Here is a 26,702-nt window from a genome sequence, read left to right on the forward strand (position 1 = left end):
AATCAAAACAATGGCTGTGGGGATTTCCCAGGTCGTGTTAGGTTTGATTTGTTTTGAGAACACCGTATGCCTATTAGGGGGCTGGAGAAATAGTGCTTGCCTAATGAGATGGCATGCGCTATGACCTAATCAGATAACGGGCTTCTGTGCCGTTGTATGGCTACTAGTTAATTATTAACCAGACAAGGGTCAGAAATAGGGGGATCGATATAGTACCCATAGTAAATACATCACACCCACTCCACGTAATCTATGTCCATATTTACAAATCTAGGCATAGTACACAAAACTAGTAGTGCATGTGTATACCGAACCACCCCAAAATACAATCAAATGCATTTTGAAATTTGGAAAATGCGAAATACACGAAAAGATGAATATAGTTACTATATGCACTTCAAGCAGTATAATAATGCTAAATCTAAACGCATATTTTGAAATCAGCATGAATGAAATGCGGAAATTACACATGAAATGGCTCTTAATACAGAAGAAAAAATTCGAGACCATCTCATCACAAAAATCATAATACTTGTGAACATGCTAGAGGGTAGCTAATGTCTCTAGAGTAGCTAAAAATAGAAATTTTGTTCTCTAAGAATAGTTTTACTTTAAGCAGAAGATAAGTGTCCCAAAAAATCGTAAATATTTTTGGAAATGGATGGGGAAAAAATGTCTCGCTCTCTGTAAAGACTGGTGAGAAAATTTCTTATTGCTTTATTTTCAAAGTTGAAGGCCAAATACAGGGTGTATGGAACGCCGTGTGCTAGTTTGTTCAAAGTCATTCTTTCTGCTCTGGTGAAAACATCATATTGTTGAGACTTTCAAAAAAACTGTCAACTGCTTCTTGTGAAAGTTCCACTAACTCGGAAAAATTTTGTAACATGCATTCATGAGCATGATTGCCTTCATCGATGTTTCGATCAGCATAGCTGACAGAAGGTCGTACCTGATTGATGCTGCTTTCATCTTGTACTTCACAACTCTTCAATCGTAGTGGTGAAGTCTCCACGAATGCCGTCATCAGGATTGGTAGCCGCTGGGGACAGCACAATGCATGAGCCGTTACCGGACCCAACAAAGTCTCTGCGTCCATTGGCACATCCGATTGTAGTGTCAGACAGGTGTCCAACACGCATTCTTCGCCGCATAGCAAGCACCTTAATACAGGCATAACACAACTTTGCCACATCGGTCTAAATGAAAGAAACCAAGTCATGTTTAAATCTCGTAGCCGTGCTAGTCCAAGGACTTTAGTTATGCGGTCCCGGTAGCCAATAGCTCGGATTGTTTCTTCCATTATCGCTGGTGTCTTGTCTGTGACGTGGTTTGCCATAGCGAAGTAACAGGATCAAAAATAGGATGCCTGCCACTAGTCCCAAAAGGAGAGGAAGCCTGCCAACGATGGAATGGACAAAATCAGGAAAAATACCCAGGATGGCTTTGAATGGGGTTAAAGCTCCCGAAAACAGTGTCTTAAATACACTCGCGATTCCACTTGTATCAGAAATATTTAAGATTTTGCTCAGTATTTCTGCGAAATGTATGGGGGAATTGGTTGATAACAGTGAATGAATCTCAGCAGTTGTCCTTGCAACTTGGAGATCATACGTTTCTTTTGATGACATTAACTGGGTTGGCGTCTGTAGGAGCACAGTCTTCATTCTGCCTAAAGTATCAATTCGAATAGAAGAAATTTTCAAACTGGGCCATAACCATGCCTCCCTGTCTCGGGCATCGTTTGGGAACAATACTCGTTCACAGCACATGACCTTCGTAGTCACGGTTATGAGATAAGGTTTTCCGGGCAGCAGACTGCAACATCTGCGATCTACAATTAGAATGTAACTCCCGTTCGAGAGTCTCCTAAAGAATGGTTGTATTTGTGTTGCAGGTGTGCCTAGCTGGTGACATGAAAGGTTATTTGAAGTCTCTTCACATGCTCCATGCAAACTAATACCCTGACACAGAAGTGTACCGCTTAGTGACCTTTCACAATTATTACCACTAAGGAACACACTTTGTCCTTTATTACTATCACATGCGTGTGTATAGGGCAAGTTCCATGTTGACTTAATGTATCCTTTACCCAACCTTTCATACTGGCTTGCCTGTATATATTTTTGGCAGTATTGAAACTGGAAAGTTGTTATCGGAATATTTATTATCCCATGTATTATCCATTCAATGACAGGTCGTTCTGACATTGTCAATGGTAATCTCTCAAGTTTTTCAATGCTCAGAATTGTATTGTCAGCACCCTTCTGTGCCAAACTGATTTGTTTATCAGTAAGGTTAAAGATATTAAATAGTGACGTTGTGTTGATTAAACGCCAAGGCACATAGCCTGAACGCAGATTTTGTAACGTCCAGCCAAGTTGTACAATAGAACGCAATTGGGACTGACCGTGTTGTAACATCAGTAAGTCTTGCGATATTATATCGATTGCTGAAGACACAATACTGTCCAGTGAATATATTCTGGAGGACAGAGTCATTAACCCATTGTCCACAACAGAAAGTGATTTTTCCAAATTAATACGGTCAATTTCCCGTATTTTTTCTGCTGTCTCAATTTGAGTTACTTTCCAAGCTTCGTTGTAAGCTGCATATATAGAGGCCGCTATGAAACGTTTTTGACGCTGTTTGCGTGGTCCCATAATGAAATCACGCAAGTCAGCACCTTCTTGAAGTAAAGTTAGGTGTTGCTTAATTTCTGCCAGTGTGGATGTTTGTAGCCATTGAAGGCAGAGCTTGCCCACACTGTAAGTAGTTACTATCCCTGGATGTTGTCTTTGGGAATATCTAGGGTCTGGCCTGGTCAATTTGAAACCCTGTATTTTGTTCAGGAATCTGTCTTGACAGTTATTAGTGTCTGTGGGCCAGATCAACCATTGTTTCCAATCAGGATGTGTTCTGTTTTGGTTTAAAATATGGTTCACGTCTATCTCAACATCTATAGAGCTATTACTGTTCGTTGTTGGCTTTGGAATAGACGGTTTGTTTAAGTCTTTGATTTTGGCTAAGCCAAGACAGGTAGTTTGTTGAATAGTGTCATTCAAAAATATAATTTGTTCTGGGATCATGCAGGCTCTGAACAATGATTCTATACCTTGTACTTGCCAATCTTTTGTACCCCAAACAGTTTTTGCTTCAATGTTATTGTTCCAGAATTCAAAACAAATGTATTCATTTGCTCAAAAAATGAATCTGAATATATCAATTTTGTGTTTGTAAGCATGGTCTTCATACCTGTCTTATTTGACAATTTGAAATAAAATGTTTCTGCATTACTTGTGTTAAACCCTGAAAAGTATGAATATTTATCATAAAATGTTTTAGAACTACCCTTTGGAGGAGTAGCACAATGTTCCCATTGGTTATAATTTAAAACATTTCTAGGTTGTGCAGATTTATGGAGATAATGGTTACCATAGTGGTTATAGCAGAACATTTGATCATAATTAGACGAACCCTGCAAATAATCATGTTCTGTAAATTTAGCAGACATTACTAGGTCAGACATCATATCATTAATACTTTCAAAGTCCCAATCATCAGCAAATGGTTTTACAAAGTCACTTAACGAGATCTTAAATTGGTGTGGATACTCCAGGATTTCAACCGGGCCATAGATTTCATAATCAGTATTGTCCCATGCTACACCGCCTGGTATAGGGTTGGCTGTGAAGTTCACTGAAGAAAGTTCTCTTTCCTTGACGTGTGAAGATGTGTGTGGTTTAAGGACCAAGTTTATTTTCTGGCTTGCTGTGTCCATTTTAGCATATTTTCCCTCAATGAAATGTCCCAAGCATAGTACCATGATGAGCCAAAGTATGAGGATAAATGCACCTAAGGTCACCCAAATTTCAATCCATGGAGAAGTCAGATAGGTTCTCTTTAGTTGATGAAAAAGTTCCTTTGCTTTGTCTTTAAAAGTTTTTGTTGATGGCTTTACTTCTGGTTCGCTTTGTTCTTCTGAAGAATCATCGAAGTTGATGAAGTAGCCGGATGCCGTTCTGTCAATTGTTCCAATTGCTTCTGGATTACTTCTTGCTTTTGGCTTTTGCTTTGTTTCATTAGAAAAGTCTGTAGTTACATCATCGTAGGTTGTTGTTTCTTGATGAAAAGCTTTTATTTGGGTTTTAAGAGGTTCAAGTTCCATTGCTTTGTTGCATAGTCCTTGTTGTTTCACTGTCGATTTTCCAAATGTGATCAGTCTTTCAGTTTGAACCTCTGTGGATGTAGCAAACTTTGGTGTTCTGCTACTTCTTGGGAGTCCACTTGGCCTACTATTTGTTATCGGCCACATGATTGTGGTTTAACCAGGTCGATGGATATGACTCGGTTCTCCTTTTTACCAGCAAGGGGCGGTAGTACTACTGATCTTGTCCCGTTGATAGACAAGACAGGAACTGCTTTTCTGTAAGAAGGCCCAAATTCCTTCTTTACCGCGATCTTCTCTCTGACCAGATCCCTGACTTTTGGAATCCAGACAGGCCTTGCTGGGACAGGTGGTTTTTCTTCAGTGGTTGTTGGCTGCAGTTTCAACTTTATGTTGCTCAGGTCTTTTCTTGTTTCATTTAAGTCCTGTAAAATAGCCAAGCGATCTTTGATGTCAAAGCATTTTTCTTTAACCACTGAAGTCTGACTATCTAAGTCCTGGATTAACATTCTAGTCCCAAACAATAGTTCGTACGGACTGAGTCCTTTCAGAGAATTTCTTGGCAGGTTATTTAGACTACGTTGGACACTTATTAAATGTTTGACCCACCCAACTCCTGAACCTAATATCTTTGCTGTTATAGATTGCTTTATGCCTTGGTTTTTTCTTTACACCATCCCGTTTCCCTCAGGAAGGAAGTGAGAAGAGTCCCGCAATGCAATGTTCATTCTGGCCAGGTAAGCTGTTTTAGAGCTAAAGGAAAGATTTTGGTCAGAACGTAACATGCTTCTAGCGTATATGCCATTCTAGACTCGCAAATCTTTGTATAACAGTTCCGACGTCAGCCGAAAGTTGGGGTCTACTATATAAGTGAAAATAGTCTTTACATGTTAATGTGACGCATTATTCATACTGGGTTTTTATTCTTTTTGGTGATTTGATACATTCTGGAGTGAAACGCCATGGTATTAAACCGTTTCTCTCGCCACTGCGATCTCTATTGCAGTCTGGGCAGTTTTTTACAAAAATGTGATGATGCAGGCTCATGCCTGGCCACCAGTAAACTGATTGTAATTCTTCCAGAGAATCTTTTAGCTTAAGGTGTCTGAGACCCTCACCCATATGCGCGTCTGCTATTAACAAGCCTCTCCTGTCCGTGTTTGGAATTACTCTATCCCCCACTCCAGGGATTCGAGCAAAAGGGACTGAGTTTGCATCGATTATGTATGTATAATTGAGTGGGTAATTGATCGGTAGCGCTGAGCAGTCGCCTTTTGATGACGTTTTTACTGCCAGCACAGTTTCTCCGTCAATGTATTTTAACTGCACGCTTTTTTGTAGCTACGGAAGCCGATTTAGTTGCTACCGCTGTGGCTGTCTCAGCCAATGAATTCCCTGCAACGTGAACGCCATCACGCTGGTGACTCAGTGAATGTATCACGTGAGTTTTTGGTAGTTCTTTCTGTAAAAGAACTACTTGTTCCCAAAGCGCTTTTTGCTTTATTGTTGCACCTGTGTCATCTTTGTAACGTTTTGAATCCATTTCTGTAAATCGTTATTGTATGATTTGACGCAGTAATACGAATCGCACACTATAAGTGTCGGGAATTCGCGATCGGCATTATCTAGCGCCATTTTTAACGCTATTATTTCAGTTTGTTGTTCTGAATTATTTTCCACTGAGTGTGTTTTTGTAAGTAGAGGTCTTAATTTACCTCCGCGCCACACTTCTTTTACAATTTCGCATGTGGCGTTGTAAGCCAGCTCTCCCCAAACTGAGGGTTGAGCATGACCGTCTGTATATATTACACAGGCGTACTGTCGTAAAGGCAGAATGTTGATTGGCAGAGGGTATTCTTTCTCATATTCTAGATATTTTAATTCTTTCATTTCCGGGTCAAAATAGTATTTTACTTTGTCTGTAGCAACAGAATTTACCCATTGTATCCATTCTGGATTCAGTGCCGTTGTTGGTAAATTACATGGTGTTGTTAATGCCTCAAAAGCTGATTCTTCTGTTCTGACTGTAACCTGTCTACCGTCGGCTTGGTATTTTTCCTTTGCTACAGCTGTTTGAACCGCATGAACAATGTTTTCCTTAATGCTGAACCTATTTTCAGCTTCTGTGTACAAATGTGATTTGTATGCTATTGGTACCTTCTCTCCCTCATTAGAGGTCAGGTATGTGAATCCGCATCTTCCTGGGATGACTCGAATCACAAGGTTGCATGTGTTGTCACGTGTTTGTAATTTTGTTTTAACTAACATATCTGTTTGTAAAGATCTCAAAATTTCTGTGTGTTTTTGAGTCCAATTGATTCTTTTAAAATCTGGTTTTATAAGATCATAGAGAGGTTTAACTCTCTCTGCATAATTTATAATGTAAGTTCTTCCGAAATTCAGGAAACCTAGAATTGATTGTATTGGGTGCCCCAGTCTCTCTGTTAAAGAAGCTGCAAAGAATACAGACTATGGCGGCTAAACTGGCACTGACCCGGCCACGTGGAGCCTCGGCCTCTTTGGCCTTAAAGGATCTCCACTGGCTGCCTGTTGAGCAAAGAGTCAATTTTAAGGCACTTTGTATTGTCTACAGGGCAGTACACAAATCCGGGCCTAAAATCCTACAAAGGGCATTTGTATGGTACTTCCCTGCTAGATCTCTGTGTTCTTCTGCTGGTAATCTGGTCTGTGTTCCCCACGTCAAAAAAGTTTGAATGGGTTGCAGATCCTTTAGCTTTACGGCAGCCAGGCTGTGGAATGCACTGCCCTTGGAGCTCAGGACACTGAATACCTTGTCACGTTTCAAGAAGGAACTGAAAACTAGATTGTTCCCCAGAAATGAGATCTTGCTTATCTTGTTCTGTTCTTGATGGTTGGTAATTTAAGCGCCAGGATACCCTTGGGGTGACAGCCGCGCTATACAAGTGCACTTTACATTACATTACATTACATACGGCATCCATCTCCTCCCTTGGAGTTGAATATAGTTCTTTCATGCTTCATGCAGACCCCTTTTGAACCCATTCATAAATCCTCTTAGCAACATCTCCCTTGAAAAGCTGCTTTCCTCTTAATGATCACATCAGCACATAGGGTTCGTGAAATTCAGGTGTTACGTTCTCATCGACCATACACAGTTTTTCATTCTAGTAAGGTGGTTATGAGGAATCATCCCAAATTCCTACCAAAAGTTATTTTGGATTTTCATGTTAATCAGGCCAATTCTTTACCTACCTTCTTTCAGCACCCTTCTACACCAGCTGAAAGCACTCTCCATTCTCTATACATTAGGCAAGTCTTAAAGTTTATACTGGGCAAAACAAAAGAAATTTGCAAGTGAGCCCAATTATTTGTAAACTATGTGCTAGTCCGTACAGGTTTAGCCACGTCCAAACCTTCCATATCACGATGGACAGTGTCTTGTATTCTGTTATGTTATAAGAAGGAAGAGAAATACACCAATTGCTGAAATCTGTAAAGCAGCTACATGGAGATCTGTTCACACTTCTACCAAACTCTACTGTTTGGATTTAGATGCTAGAACAGATCCTCGAGTAGAACAGGTTCCCTTGAGAAATATATTTGCTTAATCTTGTCAAGTGATCATTTTCTTTGTCTTTTCCACCGCTGTTTGGTATCTTGTGACAGGTATAGCAACAGAGTTCTTATTAGAAAAAAACGTTGATGAATATACGTTGCCAACCAATAGTTTCCTTAATTTATCCACTGAATGAGCTGAATGAGACAAACTCTGTTTCTTAAGAGAATGTTTAGACCCTTTACATTCCACCTAACTGTTCTAAGATTCATTACATTTAAAGTTAATACTAAACAGCTGTCTCCATAAACACAGTTAAAAGAAATACCCGAGATAGAGAATAAGACAAAGTGGAGAAAGAGAAAAAACAACAGAAATAAGAAGGGAAGAGTGAGAGAACTACCCCCAACATGAAGACATAAACTAAAAAGGTGACTGCAAAGGAAAATGATCCTTGTCACTAATGAAACCCAGAAAAGCTGAATTAATTAGAACATCCTGCTGGATACGAAGAAAGGGTAATACCTAAATGCAGACTCTAACTAATTGCAATAAGAAGACATGGCATATTATATAAAAAAAATAAACATCAGAAATGCGAAAAACAGTGACTCAATAATAAATAAAAAGGTAATAGAACAGTTACAATGACATTAATTTACCAATGTTGAAAAGTGAGTGGGTCTAGGAACATCAGGAAATTAACAGCATAAGGGAGTTCATATATGATGAATTCAGAACAACAAAACCTGAAGAGGACTATGAGATTTCCAATATGAAAAACAAATGAAAACACAGGATGAAAACTAAATACAGTCACCTAGGCATAATCAGAGAAAAGAATACAGATAATGTCTGTATTGAAAATAATAAAACACCAAGAAAAAAGCCAATCAATCATGTAATAACTTTATATTCCAATTCCAGGTCTTCTGATCTATACTGTCGAATGAAATCTCTAAGATGATTGGGATCCTCGATTGTAATAGTCTAACCTTTGTAGGTAACTTTTTAAAAACAGGGATAGACAAGAATATACCTAGTGTTGATTGCCTTGGTCTGCCGACGTAACTCAAGAAATTGTTTCCTTCGACCATCAGTCATATTTGAGACATGCTGCTAGAAGAAAACTATATTTCCTGACCATTGCAGATTTCCAATTTTCCTGGCAGCTGAGAAGACATCCATCACATCAGTAAATTGCAAGAACAGTATAATGCTAACCCTAGGTCTTATATTAGATGTAGAAAACTTTGGGACCACACAATGAGGTTTTTGGGTGCTAAGTGGACCATGACCTTTCATATGTACAGTCAAGGTAATGATCTTTTGCAAAATGGGAATCATATTCAAACATTCTGATCATTCTGGAATACCATGCAGATGAAGACTTTTCCAAATCTTCTATCAATTTATTAAGCTGGTCAATCTCCTTATTCATTTTTGACTCAATTGGTATAGAGTCTTCAGTGTCACTCACCCTTCGTTCGACAGCAAATATTCTCTTATGAGTAGGCTACTTTTCCTAAATTCTTTGTAGGGAAGCAATGGTTTCCACCATTAAAGGTTTCAATGTTCTGATCACTTCTATAAGACCCTGCAATGTGAGTGGAAGAGGAGATTTAGGACGATAGTCTGCATCACTTTTTGGCCTTTTAACTGAAGTGGAAGCATTAGATTTTTTGGAGACTCCACCTAAAGAGTGTGAAGAGGCTAAGCAAATGAATGCTGTTTCGTTCCCACTCTCCATTTTGTCTGAAAGGGGAAATGTTACCATCTTCATTTGAATGAATATCGAGAAGGATTGATTTTGCACAGGTGTCCATCTGTGTTCAGTCTATTCATCCAAAACGAGACTGAGTAGAAGAAGGAACTGTAGCCATGTATGTCAGGACGACAGATTGAAGATATCTAAATACTGAATTAAATACTAATAGCCTGGATTTAGCATGGATTTAGCATGATGTAATAAAGTAAATAATGTGTCCTAGGAGGAGGCTAGATAAAACAAATCATAACTAGTTATCCCAAATGACTTGAAGCAATTTATTTTCAATACAGCCCTCACCCAGCTGGGCAGCGTCCTATCGGTATAACTTCTGAGTGATTCAAAAGTAGGAACACAGTACAGAATAGATCAGCTGAGGAGAATTTGTTCAGCCGAACAAAGAATTGACATGGGATCTTTTTGCCAGCTGGGCTTAATCTGAAAGAGAAGAAAGCTTCTTAACTGCTGAGTTGGTTGCTTTATTGTAAGCCACCTGGATAAGAGTTAATTCCCAGAATAGCTCAACCTGCACTGTTTGTGTAGCCAGTTTCATATATTCATGTGCCTGAGTATTTCCAGAGTCAGATATTACATGCCACAAAACATTGCTTAATGTGACTCCCTGCGCTTTGTTTAGTTTAGAACAAGTTTTTAAGGAGGCACCCAATCTACACAAGTTCTACCTCCATAATTTAAACTCTAACCCTATTTGGGCTCGAGATTTGTGTTGTGGAAGGCAGAACACCCACCGGTAAATACCAATTACTGCATTGTCAATTACTCTGTCTGCTCTCCCCAAGTGCTTCTGCTCCATACGCTACGTAGGGAGCAAGTTTGCATCTATGACTTGCACTAATGGTTGAGGAGCCAGACCTTTTAATATGTCCCTTAAAGAGCAAAAGGCAGGTTTTAGGGTGTTGCTTTTTCTTGATATTGAGGGACTGTGCATTGTAAGAGAGCCTCTTGAATCGAATAATATCCCCAAATACTTGTACTCTGGCACCGATTACCGAGCAGAACCTTCAATATGATACTTCGGTGCTGGGCTTCGTCTTGTGCTGACTAGCTTTGTTTTTGTTTTTTTAAGATTAACTGTGAGTCTATGCTCAAGGGCATACTTTGCTGTGGCGTTTATAAGCCAACCTGCATATGACTTATCAGTAGTACATCATCAGCAAACAACATATGGGAAGCATTAAAGTCTGACTGTTGCCAATTTACTTTGCTGAGAATTGTTGTCAGTTCTGCTTGATACAGATCAAAGAGAAAATGGGTAAGGAGTAAGGACACAGACTTGTTTCAAGCCATTGCTGGTATATATTTTCCATTGAACTGTTATTCCAATCCTAGCCTGACTCATGTTCAAGTGCTGGTGTATAATAGTTGTAGAGCTTTGAGGAGCATTGGAGAAATTCCCCAGTTCAGAAGTGTCCACCAGAGAATATTTTGCTTACCGTATCAAAGGCAGAGCGAAAATTCACAAAGCGAAGGAGCAAGTTCTGAGAGAGGGGTTTTACTTACTCTATTAATAGGTAAAGCATTTGGATATTCATGATTGTCCTGTATTTTTGATAAACCCAGATTGATTCACTGGAACTAACGCATTTTCCTCTGCCCATTATGTTAGGTCTGCCAGCAAACTTTTAGCAAAATATTTTGCTTCCCCATTTAGCAAAGCAATCAACCTGTAATTTGCTGGCAGTGACCTTTTCCTGCTTTGTAAATCTGGGCTATTATTGACTGCCACCAACAGTTAGCTATGACCTGCTGGAGGAGGACGTGGTTGAAGAGAGGACACGGAGATTTTGCCCAATATTGAGGATTTTCTTTAAAGATGTCCTGTGGGAGTCTGTTAGGATCAGGGTCTCCATCATGACACCCTAAGGAGATTACTGTTGCTACACCAGCAAGGGAGATGGCTTTCTGCTGTCGTTTGACCTACTATTTGGGTACTTTCTTGCTTCGCCGGAACAGTCATGCTGCCCCTAAACATATCTTGCAAATAGGCGACCCATGCTTCTTCTGATATTTTAGAAGATGCAGGGAAAAACCTACGTCGTGCGGCACAGTCCACTAGCCTCCAGAATTATCTTGCTTCTTTTCTTCTCGAGGCTGCTAACAATTTTGTGCCAGTACTATTCCATGTCCTTCTTACCTGATTCCCACGTTGCTCTTTTATATACGTTTCTCAGCTTAGTTAAGGTGGGCCTCCATGCTTTTGAGCTTGACCTATTTCAAAGTAGCCCAAGTGCACATTTTAATTACTTTTTTGCTACAGTAGGCTCAGCTAAAGGCCTCCTAGGACAGTCACTTAATTGTAAGTTTGGTCTTTTTGAGCTGCAACCTTTATCGGCCAGGAGGAGCACCGAAATATGTGATCATTGTTCTAACAGGTCTGTAGATTACTTAATGATCCTTTCCCATTGAGTGCTTGCTTTGGATTCGATACGAGTAATAGATCTTGTTGATCAATTTGGCCTTCTATAGTTAAGAGTGGTGACAGTTCCAAGATGATAATGCGCTTGGTAATGGAGCCTGCAGTGTAGGTCTACTGGATCCTTTAGGGTTGGTGTTCCCTTTCCAGTCGGGTTCCTATCTTAAAGTAGCTGATCATTTGAAATAGGACACTAAGGTATAATCTAAGATTGATTGAGTCATTACTGAATAAAAAGTGAACTATGCAGGGACATCAGATCTTATTCGCCCATTTAGAGATCTCAACCTCAGGTGCTCCAGGTTGTCCATGAGAGCAAAACTCCAGCTGTCCCTAATTTGCATCCAGGGGTATAGCATCAGCATTTGTCATATTTGACTTTGTATTTCCAAAGTTTGTACTTGACCAGCTTCCTCCAACAAATTCATGTTAACGTCCCCTGTCAGGAGAATAAGTGGCCAACGGTTGTTTGACATTTGTTCAGTAATGAATGCCATTAAAAGATCTGAAAATGCCTTCTTCTTTGCAGGTGAAAAGTGAATATAGACATTTATTATCAACAGAGTGTTTTCGTTGTCATTGAAGCATTCTAATAGCTTCACGGCTTGGATGGTCCACTTATAGAGATTCTATTTTACCCTTAATGCCTGCCGCCGCATAGATGTCTAGGCCCCCCGCAGGGCATCATTACACATGTGTTTTTACAGCCAGCTTATTGAATCCAATAGATGCCGGTATATCCAACTGGACCAGCGCCCAAGATTCCTGTAGTTTTGCCAATGGGAGGAGTTTATGTAGGCTAGAAAGTGCTCATCCTCTATTTTACTTTGTAGGCCCTCAACGGTCTATGAGCAAATTGCTAAACTTTCCTATGACTGCCTGCCTGATTCCTTTTTTCTTGTCGGAGTTTTTTGTAGCTGTTTGTAGTTCACTACAGCACACCAGGAGCAATGCCCAGTCTGTTGGGACTTAACTTAGGGTCCGCTTCAATTCTCCGTTGCTGCCTCTGATGCTAGCCTTAGGGTTTTGGTTCGACACTGAGTGACTCCTTACCCCTTTGAGAACCAATGTTGTCTGGACTTGTTCGTGCTCTGGTGCCAATTCCGCTTGTTTACACTTTACTCTCGGCGAAGTTCTGAGCAAAAGCCTATGTTCAGAATTGAGGATATGCTACTTCCTCATGGTGTGAGATCTCAGTGCCCCATTTTTCAAATGTCAGTTTCTCCTTCCAGACCTGCTCGCCAAGCAGTTGATTTGCTCAGGTAGTTATCATGGACTTTTCAGTGTTAGATAGTGTACTATAGGAAAATGCAGCTTTGTAAATGTCTGCAGATTTAATGTGTCATAATATCGAGATTTCCTGAACTATGCGGAGCATTGAGCCTCTGTTGATTACGTCAAACTACCCGTGAGACTTGTATTTTGGCATGAAAATTATTTTACTTAATCTCTTGGAAGTATTATAAACATTCAACCCCTTTTTCTCGCCTTGATACAAACTGATCTCTGAGAAAGGAATGAATGTTATAGCTACTAGAGGGTTAGTTTTTATGATGCCTGTGAGCTCCGTCGTACCGATTGTAGCTAGAGGACAGCCAAATGACAATTAATTGAAGTGCCGGCTTTCTCTTTTGTCTGTTTGGTACTGCTGTTTGTTTCAGGGTTCTTCCCTCTGTGGTGCCCATAGGGCCATTTGTAAAGTTTGAGTACCTGATGAGCTTACTTCACCTACAGAGAAGTGCATTCTCCCATCTATGGCCGATGTTCTGGCAGGCTTAATCAATTCCTCCTTGGACGCCTGTGCTACTGGTTGATTGGTTCGTGTAGTTAAAGGTTTGTTTTGCACGGGGGTTCATGGACCATCTCTATATTGCCATTACCTGTGTTAAAGGAGGTTGTTCCACTAAGCAAGTACCCTTGTAATCCAGAAGCAGCTTCTTCCACTGGAGATTCTAGGACTGTGGATATGGCCTTGGGAACTGATCTAACTACTGAGTACACTTTTTCATGCTGTTTGATTGGCCCTCCTTTTGTAAGCGGCTTATTATGGCCTTTCTTAGTCTTTTAAGCTGTTTTTTTTATGGAGGCAAGTTAGCGCTAGGGTGAAGGATAGATGGGCCGATACTATGTCCTGCCATTCTTGAGGAAAGTCGGATACTCGGGTTGTTCTGATGGCAAGGGTTAGTCGAGATCTCCATGTGCTACTTCCTGTTAGGGCCGCTGAGCATAACATTTTAATAATAATAATAATACTGGCATTTATAAAAGCGCGAACAGCTACCTCACATGGAGGTGTCCCGGCGCTGTTTCCTGTATTACTGGGAGTCCTGGGTTTAATTGGGGCAGGGGCGTAACACAGGCCCCCGCAGCCCCCCCAGTGTGGGGGGGTGGCCAAGCTCCAGGGGGCCCCCTCAGCGCAGCACTCTGGCTGCAGAGCTCCTGATTGAGCCCAGTGGGGGCCCCTCCGCGTGCCTTGCATGGAGGCCCCCTCAAGTTTCGTCACGCCAGCGAATTGGGGCTTTATTTCTGCTAGTACTGAGCCTAATGTAGCAAGTAGACTAGCACGTTTTTCAGTCACTGGATCACATAAGCAAGCTAAGGCAGGCTGTACTTCTTCAGCCTGCGCACATTGTATCAGTGTTTTTAAATGCACCTATTTTAGAGTTGATTGCCGTGACATCAACTGGCATGGTGTTGTGGAGATCCACCTACTAATCAAGCTTGTTTGACTGATATGTTAATGCATTTACTACTGATTGAAATGAGTGTAGCAATACGTCCCAGGTGTTCCTTGTTCCCTCTTTTTTTCCTATTGAGGAGTTGTGGATGTCATCTAGGTTAATACTGAGTTGGTCCAAAACGGAGGGGGAGAGATTACCAGGAGTCCCACTATGTGCTCATTTAGATTGGTTGCTGTCAGGCTCCTATTTTGTAATAGTGGAGTAGCTTCTAATGACAAAGTAGATGGGTTTTCTAGATTTGCTCCTTTGTTGCCTAGAAGCTGCTGCTGTTTTGTTAGGTGACTGTTCTAGGGGCCAGGTAGATTGTGCTGGAGGGTGGGGGGGCACAGTGGTTTCTTTCTTCTTCAGGTGGAGTTTTCAAGAGCTCCATGGCTGGTGCTGATTGTGTTAGCACATTATGCACCTCAGTGACAGCTAAGCATCCCTTCCTTTCCTTTCTTCAGGTTGCTTGGCTTGAGCTGACGTGACTTTGGAACATATTGTGGTGGAACTAAAGAGTGATGTCCCTTCTGTGGAATTTGCCGACAGTACCTGCTTAGGTCCAGTCCCCAATGTTTCCACTACTAAGTCAGCAGGTAGGCTGTTGTCTACTGCTTAATTCAGCTGTTTTTTTCTTGCTTCCATACCTTTTCTATCCCATTACTCCCATTGGAAGAGTGTATTGTTCTTCCTTTTTGTTGGTTTCCTTAGCCATGGGTTGTCTTGGGTAACTGATGGTTGTTGTGCGATTGAGGGAGTGGAGTTGCAGCGGCAGGGACGCTTGTACGTCTCTTCCATCCTTATTGTGTGAGAATACCACGTCCATTGTTTTGTTTTTTAAAGTTACATTTCTTCAAGGTACTTGACAGGTGTACATTAAGCTGGTGTGTCGGTATAGGAGAAAGTAGAAGATCTTCACCCTGCTGTGTCTGCCATGTCATTTGCAGAGTGGATTCAGGAGCACCATTGTTTTTAGGCGCGCAGGTACGCCTCTTCTTGCGCCTCGTGTTTATTGTCACCACCCTTATCTACCCTGCTCTCATGATCTCCTGTCCTGGTGACCTTATTGTCCCACCAGGTGCCTTTCCTTTGCAGTGGGAATTTTGCTGATTTGCTTGTGTTTATTGACATTTTCGTCTACTGCAGACTGGTATTGCTTTAGCATTTGATTGTGCCATATCTCCAATATATATCCTCCAGCAGCAATTGGAGTTTATTACTGTCCTCCCTTAGGGGTCTCTGCAGGGCTGAAAGACCAAGAGTAGTCTGAATTTCAGGAACCAGTGCAGGGGAGCGCACAGCAGGGACTCAACCCTTGGAGCAACACTATGCTCCTCCCACGCTCCTGGCTTTGTCATCACACACAAGTTATTTTTACTCCCCCCTCAGTCTGCACTCAGCTTCCAGCTCCCCGTTCTCAGCTTAACTGACCTGCAGATTAGCCCTATAACCAAGGCACAAATCCTAAAAAAAGAAATGGGGGGACTAACCTAGTACGGTAGTATGCAAGTGACATCACAGCACGTGACATCACCCATGGTATCACAGGAATGGACACCGCAGTCTTAAGCCCTAACATGTATGTTTAACTGGTCTATCATGAGTACATTTGAGTATACACGCAACCCTCCTGATTTAGGCAGAAGATTCAAACTTTTGTAAGCTACACATAAACCAATGTTGCCTTTTGTCAGCGTAAAGCTTCCTTTATCCAAGAATTGAACAACCTAACTCTACCGCCTGCCTACTCAACCAGGCAAAATATTCCATGTGCAGCACATTTCCATGTAGATGTGACTGCTTTAGCTGCCTGAGCTCTCCGGAGGTGAGACCATTCTCCTATGCAAAGTATTCTTACTCAGTCTTACCCACCTGCACTCAATTTAGGAGATTGGAGCTCATTTTTCACCAACAGACCATGACCCAAAGCAAGAGAGAAAGACAGAAAGGGAAGAAAGGAGAGAGATAAAAAAAACATGATGAAGGCAGAAAAGGGGGGGAAAAACCAACCTGCAAGAAATTTTAGGGCAGAGAAAGAATAGGGTTATAGTGACCTTGGCATTCAGCAATAGGACCCTAAGAAAAAAAATCAGAGCTCTGCATTTATGTTTATATAAATTACACACTGCCCCCCAAAATTTCACCCCCACGTTTAGCAGAAGACATCTCTCATGTTCTTATTGTTGGCATAACTATATCTCAAACACCCTCACATTTAGTGACGCAACCTGACAGCTCAAAAAGGGGAAACAAGGAGAAAACTGAAGCTAAATCTGTTCTACTTAATTGTTTGCAAAGACTGTGGGGCAGATTTACAAGCCAACTGCTCCACCAGTATGTCACTTTTCGTGAAATACTGGTGGCGCAGGAGGCTCCTCCATATTTACAAGGAGAGGAAAAGTCACCCTGCATGACATTTCCTCTCCTTGTAAATATGGCCCCTTCACACGCAGCACTTTGCTTGTAAGGGGAGTTCCATTGGTGTTTCTCTGGGTGTTCCCAAGCAACACCCAGGGAACAAGACACATCTCCAGATTTAAGAGAAATCGTAAATCTGGAGATGCGTCTGAATGCTACGCCACCCTAGAGGTGGCGTAGCAAGGCACAAGGAGGAGAAATGTTTTCATTTCTCCTTGTTTTTCCCTCTTTCAATGCGTGCTGCATTCTACAGCATGCATTGAAACAGGAAAATGTCTTTAGTGATTGTTTTTGTGCAGGAAGGTACCCCTTCCTGCGCAAAAAACAATCTCCCCACGGCGCTGGCATCCTTGCACCATGGTGCAAGGGTGCCTGTGCCAGCGCTTGGCTGCAATTTGTGTGCCAGCGCAGGGAGAAGCACAGAGGTGCGACATATTCTTGTTATTATGTTGCATCCCTGTGCTTCAGAAGTGCCCCAGTGTGGCGCAGCCGAAGGGCTTGCGGTGCCACACTGCAGCACTTCCTTGTAGATCTGCCCCTGCATTTTAAAATCTCTTATCGGGTAAAAGCACCTACTGAAGAAATCTGTATGGCCCCAGTAATCTAAGTGAATAATAATGATAAGATAACTCTGGAGGTTAATTCACTTGCTGGAAAGATCCAAGTTTTGTCTGGCCAGTCTTGACTGAAAGTAGCAGAGAAGGTTAATGTGCCTTCTGCAAAGCACATCATGTAAAATTTTAATGACAGATGGTATTTTATGAAGATATTTGCAGTTGCATTGTAATCTTTCAAATATAGCACAGTGAGCAATGAAAGATGATATGTGACTTCTACACCTTGTAACCCCCACTGTTGTATGTAACACATAATGTACTTTGATTTACAAGCATATGATGTATTGTATTTGCAATATGTACATGTGATGTAAAGCACTCTGACACCCTGTATTGGGACGAGTAGTGCTAGTCAAGAAGAATTAGTTGTATTTAAATTATTTCAACGCCTCCTCATCGGAAGAAAGTGCTATATAAATCCTATTTGTTTTGTGTAAATACAGGGAAAGACCAACACATCTGACATTCTCACAGTGCATGCATATCTCCGTAACAGGGACTGAACAAAGTGAAAAGCTGACTCTGAAGTATGTGTGAAGAGCTAACAAGGTGTGAGCCTTTGTTTCCCCTCCACTGCTTTTGCATCAGGTGTGAGGCTCCTGATTGCTCCCAGCCACCAGACTCCAACAAAAGAAGTCCTGATGACCCCTTAAATTTGGCTTTTGTTATCACCCTGTTGGAGACTGCACGTTGCTGTTTGAAAGAAAGGCAGGCAACTTGCAGGTGCTGCTGAATGTGTCCTGCTGTTTGGAAATTACACTGGGACGAGTTCAGCAAATTTTTCAGTGGGGCTCAAGTTCTTCGTATGGTGGATGATGAGCACCCTGTGAAAATAGTGGGTGGACGCCGTCCACCCATCGTGTACCCACAACTTGTGCCCTGCCAATAACCTCCCGTGCCCGACACCTAGTGTATTTCTCACTTCAGGCACAATGCATGCAGTGCAAGGGAGGCCTCGAGTTGTACCTCTTGGGGGAGTGCAAGGCAGAAAGGCGACAGGGGCCATCAAGGGCCACCAGGGTCCGACATGGCCAGCACCAACACCCGCTGCGAACAGCATCTGGACCGTGGAAGCAGCGAAGCCATTGACAATCCAAGCAATCCGACTGACCAGTTGATCAGAGCACAATTATTTTCTGTGGAAAATTGGTTTGAGCAGAAAATGTCTCACAGCAGGCATTTTCTGCTCTGACTGCCCCTTACTTGTAACTCTCATGACTTTTGAATGCAAGATGTGCTGTCACATTACATTTTCACACAATTTAATTTTTCATAATTTCTCCCAGAAGTGCAGCATACCTTGCATTAATTGCCAATATTCCCTATCTCTTTATCTCTTTCTTCAGACTTGTGGAGGGCTCCCGAGCATCTTCGTCAGGAAGGAGTGTCTCAGAAAGGCGACGTCTACAGCTATGCAATCATCGCTCAAGAGATCATCCAACGGAAGGAAGCTTTCTACACTGAATGTTGGCAAGACCCAAAAGGTAACCAGAACCTCTATCACAAGGTCAGTGTCTAGCTATGGGAACAGCAAGTCTATCAGTCCTAAGGATCCCCTGAGTGTGGCTCATACCACAAGGACCAAAAATATGCTCCCCTTATTTTTACATGGGGAATCATTATGGTTGGTTATTATGCAAAATACTCTATAGAGGAGCCTCTCCCGGTTTGGTAACTCCAGCACTAAATTCGTATTTTGGAAATCCTCTACGTTTTCTAATACGCGGAAGTTCACAAGGCTTGTATCCCAGGTATTTATTTTGCTGTTGTGCAGGCACTGAATTACACAAGGTGATGTGCTCAGCGCAAATACTTAGGGCCCGATTCACAACGGTAAACTGAGATGAAAGTCTAACTTTACAACTTTCGGTATTCACAAAAGGCATTTACGAGTTGTAAAGTTAGACATTCGTCTCAGTTAAACCTAAGTTTTGGTCTTAAGTGTAACTGAGAGCAAAATTTCTGGTCTCAGTTACACTTAAGACCAAAACGTAACTTTAACTGAGACAAAAAGTCTAACTTTACGACATGTCTACGTTTACCTTTGTGAATCGGGCCCTTAGTTTTTAGCTTTATTGCTGTGTGGGTGTAGTCTATCCTTGCATAATGCATTTGGAAATACAGTAGAGTGTGATGGTTTAGTTAGTTACCACTGCTTTACATTCTTCCCTGTGAATCTGTGTGGTTCATCTAGTGGCTGTCTGCATGCATCGTGGACATGGCATACATGTGCAATTTACTATCTGAAATAAAGTGGAAATTCCACATCTCACATTTTACCACAAACTGCAGTTTTTGTACAGATCCTTACCCACACCCCATGTTATTTGGTTTCACGGATTCCATTGAACCCTTTCTACATTCTGTGCTCAAGATGGTAGATTTCTCAGACAGAGTCCTTCTGTTGTTGAGTGTGAGGAGGACCAATTGCTGAACTGTTTTCCTGACAGCTCCCAAATGTAAGATATGTACGTTACAGGTTTTTAGCCTTAAAATAAAAAGTCTTTTGGCTCCCAAACAAAAATGTTAGTTGGAAAAAAGGGGACCAGTGTGCTCTTCTGTTTAGTGATGTTTGTGATATGCTCTGTTGTTGTTGTTTGGCAGTGTTACACGGTCCCTGAAAATATAGCAGGACTGTTTTAAACCAACAAGAACTTCAGAATATAGGGACTCAGTCCACAAATACCAGCCATAAATGTTGGTGAGTTTCAGATAGCTCACAGTACCGCATCTATGCCCGAAAACAACCATTGTGACAGATGTTGTCAACCTCGAACATGACACTCTGAATCCCAAGGCATCTGTGGAAACAGATCTAATCCTTTAATTTGTCACTCTTGCACACTCAAGGTAAACACAAGAAAGATACGACAATGCATTTCAAAACATTTATTGAAATGATCATATTCTTGCATAAAAAGCGTGAGCTGCGATTCTCACAAAGATGAGACATGTTACTTTAATTAGAATTGTTAGAATGGTAACCAGGATAAACAAGTCAACCATGTTAATTGTTGCTAATGTTTGCCTACTCCTATCTGTAGCTACACTATATTAAAGACAGCATAGCGATAGTATTATTCTGCCAGATCAATTGGGATAGTCTAACCCTCATACCTTGGTCTTAGGTGTCAGGAAGCTGGTCGCAGTGCACAAGTTATCTTCCTTAGTCGGAAGGAGGTTGGAGTCAGGAGGGCAGCATCTCAGTCACAGTCTGCAGCTTTACTGTGATAATTCCCAGCATGAAAATGCTCCTCACAAAGAGCTGTAGCACAGACGCTGTTTATATAATAAAACACTGTTCTTAAAAACTGTTGCAGAAGCACAGGGAGACTCCTTTGGTTTTGTCTAGCTAAAATGAAGTGTTTCATAATGAGCACAGAAAGAAAAGAAAATAGTGGTATTGCGTTCTACATGTACCACCCTGGAGTTAAATGTACAGACTACAGGGTGTTAGTGCCTATCGCAAATAAAGATACAGCACATTCACATGTTAGCAGAAAAGTCGATAAGTAGAGAAGTGTGGCAAAGGGTACCACAAGAAAGAGATGTCAACTTAAGGAGTTGAATCTGATATGGAGAATACATACAAGCCATGCCACACCCTCTCCTTCGTTGTGATGGAGACTTATTTACTAAAAACTAGGCAATATAAAAACCTTTAGAAAGCATAGTAGTATATAATATAAAACCTTAATACTGCAAGTGCACTAACAACCATTAAAATATGCTAATAAAAACATTTCCGTAAACTACTAAAAAAAAACAATTTAAAAGCAAAAGACCAAAATTAAAAAGTGTCAAATGAGGCATCCGTACTACAGGATGGTGTCCAAAAAGTAATTTGCTTCCTGGAAGGAACCTGCATCCGCAGATGACAGATCCGCTTCAGCCTGAATTGCAAGTTCCAAAAAACACACTTTGTCAGTACCAGCCCCGTCAGCAAAGGAGTGTAGCCTCAGATAAGGAGCTAGATGCCATAGATCCTGGAGCGGAAGCATCCATCCAGTCTGGCACAGGCACCTCATAAGAAGCATTTTGCAGCAACTGTAGCAACATAGGACAACACTGGAGATCCACCCTCATCAGATACTCAAGCTGATCCATGTCCATAGTTTGTGCCAATTGTGTAGCAAGGCATGTGTCTAGAGCACAGTAGAAAGAGCACCAGCGGCAACCAACCACAGGCAGTACACTCTGAAACCATGTGGGCCGAAAAGACAAACACCAGTTGTCACTTAGTTCCAGCACCAGAGACAATCTAAAGTACTGCACCATGCATTCATGGCACACACAGACATGTGGTAAATCCATTACCATTTGGGCATGTTGTGGAACATCCATTGCGGAGCAACACAATTAGAAACAAAACAGAAATTAACAGGAATAATACCAAAGGAATGCCTCCAAAAATGTTTGAAAAGAGTGAATGTATAAAGGATGGATTCACTCCAAGTACAGTCTGAAATGCAGAAACAAATCCAGAACCAATCATTTAAAAAAAAGTGTACAGCACCAGCGGTGTTCGAAGCATTAAAAATGTGGTGCACATGTTCACCAAAATGTAGCAGCAAATTAGTGCGCAACAACAATTGCACTTCTGTGGAAGACCTTGCAACTTGGAGATCAAAAGTCTCACGGGCAGAAGCTAGCACCACATCCTTTTGAAACAATAAGGCTCTGAGTTGGCTTAACCTATCAAAGTTAATATTTGAAATTGGAACTTTTGGCCACAAGACAAGTTCCCCAGCCGTGTTTGTGGATGGATAGAGTACATTCATTCAACAACTCACATCCTTGGAAATTCTTAGTGTAAGGGACACCTGGCTTCATTCCACAAGAACCTTGGTCAGTCAGAATCAAGTAAATTTAATTAGAAAGTAACAAGAAAACTGGCTTGATCATGAGAATGGGAACTCCCTTCTAATAACACTGCACATTTGCCATGGATGCATTGCACGCCTCATGCAGTGTTACGTCTTTACGTACTGAATGGTTCAAGAAAACTCTGTATTCATTCTCTCACCACTATCACATTTGTAATCGAAAGGAAGAAACCAAATCTCATGCAGAAAGTTACCGCCCATCCATTTGTATCTGCCCACTTGAAAGTGTTTCAGACATGACAAGAAATGAAAGGTAGAAATTCACAAAGAAAATAAACCATGCACCAGCCATGTATCTCAAGGAGTTTCAGCTACAGTAAAGAGCAGTTTCTCTAATGTTCTATATTAAGAATTGTTTAGGTTTTTTCTTTCTATGCCATGACCTGTTCCATGCATGATACGTTATAAGGCAAGAACAATTTTGTTTTGTTCACACATTTCCATGGCACGCAGTTTGATTTTAAAACCTGCAATGTTGAATTCAATTGCAAAATTGATCTTAATTGACTTTGTCCATGTAAAAGAGCAGGCATGTTATTTTGTATAATATAAATTGCAGATGACACAATATTATTCAATGAATAAATGTACACATTGTGGTCCTGACAATATCGACAACAGATAATGCTTTTTCCAAATTTTCTTGATCAATTTGTCACAACATTTCAGTAGTTTCTTGTTGTGAAATCTTCCACAGTTCATTATATGTAGCATATATGAAATGTTTAGAATGGAGAGATCTGGGACCTAATAACAAATCTTGCAAATCTATGTTATCTGATAGAATGTATAAATGTTGCTCAACAGCAGACAATGTGGAGTGTTCTGGCCATTGCTGGCATAACCACCTACACTATACGTAGTTACTACACCAGAGGGTTGTGTCTGGACATATCTGGGGTCTGGTCTGCTAGTTTTAAAACCCTTAGAGGAGTTTATGAAACATGCTTTGCAGCCATTAGTGTCAAGAGGAAGACTAACAACCCATGTGAACCATAAAGTGAAGAGATACATGTACCATTCTGCACCATCTCATTAAGTTGTTGCTCTGTAATATTAATATATTGTTGCCACTTATCAAAACGTGGAACTTGAGGAATGCTAGATGTGTTTAAATTTTTAGCATTAACTAGTCCAACACACGCAGTCTGTTGTAATGTTTTGTTTAAAAATATAATTTGTCTAGGGATCAAATACGCCTCAAATAAGGCATCAATGCCCTAGGCCTGCCAGTATCTTGCACCTCAAATTGATATAAAATCATTATTGTTTTCCCAATTATCATAACCTTGGATTGTCAATTTGGAAATGAAAGAATCTGAATAAATTAATTTTGTCAGCATGTTTTTCATTGCTTGACAAGGAGTAACTTCAAAATAAAATGAAACCGGGTCTGGGGGACATGATTGTTAAAATAAAAAATAAAATGTAAATACAGTTGGGGACTCCATATGCGTGGTGTTAGGCAGTGTTCCCACTATGTATAGTTAGAAATAACATGTGGTGTACTAGCTCTGTGTAAGTAGTGATGAGCATAATGATGATAGCAAAACATTTCACCATGGTTTGGAGAATTTAAATACAAATAGTCATTTTCAAATACTATATAGGATTCTAAATCAGATAACATGTTGCATACAGTTATAACGTCCCATTCATCAGATATTGAGCCGGGGGTTATAATATCGTCCATACCAATTTTAAAAATGTATGGGATTGTAAAATGTCTGTGGGACCGAAAATGTCATATGGGAATGCATCCCAAACAATATCATCATGGACAGGAAATGCAGTAATGTTCACCAGGGACAAGACTATTAAGCCCTTATGTGAAGAAGAATGGGGTGCAAGTTCTTCAGTTCCTGTTCTGGGGAAGATCATTCTGGGAGATAGTGTCTATTTAACAGTAGGAAAATTACTGTAACAAATCCAATCCAGATGAAGAGAAAAACCAAGGGCAGGAAAATCTATCGGAAGTACCATGGAGGAACTGGAGGAACCAGACAAGTCTGTTTAAACCAGGAGATTAGTGTGCGTGCACCATGCAAAGTAGACTATGAAGAATCTGAAGAAAAATCATCAATGTCGGCCAAGTAAGCAGATGCAGTCTGAAAAAAAACAGGAACCTTATTGGGCAAAGGAGAGCACATTGGTAACTCCAAAGGTGGTTGATAATATATAACTTCATTGTTAGGTGCCACAGTAGAAACAGACAAAGGTTCAGCAGCAGAAGTTCCAAGCTGGGGAGCAGTTAAAGTAGGACTGCTTAGCAGTGGTTCCAAAACTTTTTTGGTTCCCTTGACCTATGGGCCGTTGGCCGCCGCTGCCCACTATACATTTTTTAGGAGGGTGGGGGGATGTAAGCACGGCCTCAGGAGCACTTCAATTTTTCTCCCTAAATATAATTGAGATAAAGGTGATGAAGGCATTACAATCATATACGCAGGGTGTTTCATATTACTATGCCGACGCCGCTAATAAAATATTCCTAATTACACTTCTTTTCCCATGTCTTTTTTTTTAGAGAACACTCTCAAACTTTTGGATCTTGCTTACAGTACAAGATAGCATCCCTATGCATGTAGGCCCCATTGCCAAAGTGTTTCTGTGCTTGAAGAATATTTGCATTCTCTTCCATTTCTACCCACATCAGACATGCCAACTCATCTGTCTCAGCAGGGTGACTCGTGATTTTTTACACCAAATACAGCTTTATTTTAAGATGCACTTAGAAAAGTTTTTTTTTTAAAAGTCAGGGATTTTTTCAGGCCCTCAGCTAATCCACGCTAAAGTGTGTAAAGTCACAAAATAAACAAGATATGGTGCAAGCTAGGCAAGGGGATAAGCCCTATAACCCCTTGTTATAGTATGAGAAATCCCACACACAGCAAACCAGAAAACAGGCGCCTAGGCACACATATGAGAGAGTAACATTCATATAAGTAGCAATATAACAAAGCACAATGTATCATCCAGATCGAAGAAAAAAAGGGCTTGAAGTAATGTCAATGTGTAGTTCACTCGAGTTGAGTCTTATATTCCATTTAAAGCGTGAAGGCACGTAGAACAAGCCAGCCGACACGTGTTGTGTCGCACATGGAGTATTGCTCCGCAACTTCTTCAGGGCTGGGAATGGATACAATAAATGGCAATAAAGTATCAATTTGTCAAAATAAATAAAACAACTGAAGGGCTTTACAACGTCAGCCCTTTGTAGTGAATAACGTGATATATGCACACGTGGAAACCCTACCAACCTCAAGTTAGGGAAGAGACAGCTTTATTTTAGCTGTCTCTTCCCTAAAATTGCCTCCAATTCAATTCAAGCCAAATAAATTACTCAGATTTTTTTATAAATGTCCCTCTTTCTTGCTTAAAATTGCTGGTATTATGACGTATATCATGTTTTACTTCCCTGTGCACATGGAGAGAGCAGGCCTGTCTGGAAATATGTGTGTACTGGAAGAAATGTGTACTTTAAATACCTATGGTTCAAGTACACATGTCAATACTTAATAACACTTAGGGCCCAATTCAGATCTCGTTCGGAAAGCATTCCTACTGAATCAGCCCCGGAATGCTCTCTGGACGACTTGGATCGGGGGAGTCCAACCAAGCGATTTGGATGAATCCGGATGCTTCCGGGTACGATTCGGTGCCTGTGTTCTGAACGAGAACACAGGCTCCCATTGAAGAAAGGGGTGGCTGGGGAAAGCCTTGCACCCATTGGCGGGCACCCCATGGTGCCTGCCACAATGTGCATGGTTGGAAAGGGGGGACCCATGAGTAACCCCACAGGCCCGATTCGGAAGGCCCCTGGTGAAGGGGGGCCTGCTATGAGTCCCCTAAGACAGGTTCGGAGAAACTGAATCGGAACGGCTGTCCGAATCGGTCATCATACTCGCTCGCTCGGAAACCGAGTCCATAGAGCTGTACGATTCAGCTTCGAAACCACAATCTGTCTGAATGCCTTTTGGAACAGATTAAGACAGCCCTACCGGTTTCCAGACATCGTACTCGGTCATTGGGAAGTGTGTATGATTCGGTCGTAAACAAGGGTTCTGGATTGGAATCGGCAAACACAAATCCGATTCAGAGCCCTTCTGAACGACAACTGAATCGACCCCATAGTGTGCTTGAGAGACAGGACAGCTTT

The 26,702-nt window shown here is 41.2% G+C and overlaps 1 protein-coding gene across 1 annotated transcript in view; it reads left to right on the forward strand.

The window, feature by feature from the left end:
• Window positions 1–26,702, forward strand: part of LOC144765655 (guanylyl cyclase C-like) — a 577,462-nt gene that overhangs the window by 383,769 nt on the left and 166,991 nt on the right. The window contains exon 18 of the mRNA XM_078650332.1: window positions 19,007–19,144. Coding sequence (XP_078506458.1) covers window positions 19,007–19,144 — 138 coding nt within the window. The remainder of the gene's footprint in view (window positions 1–19,006; window positions 19,145–26,702) is intronic.

The sequence above is a fragment of the Lissotriton helveticus genome, chromosome 1_1 (genome assembly GCF_964261635.1).
Source record: "Lissotriton helveticus chromosome 1_1, aLisHel1.1, whole genome shotgun sequence".
Taxonomy (NCBI): Eukaryota; Metazoa; Chordata; class Amphibia; order Caudata; family Salamandridae; genus Lissotriton; species Lissotriton helveticus.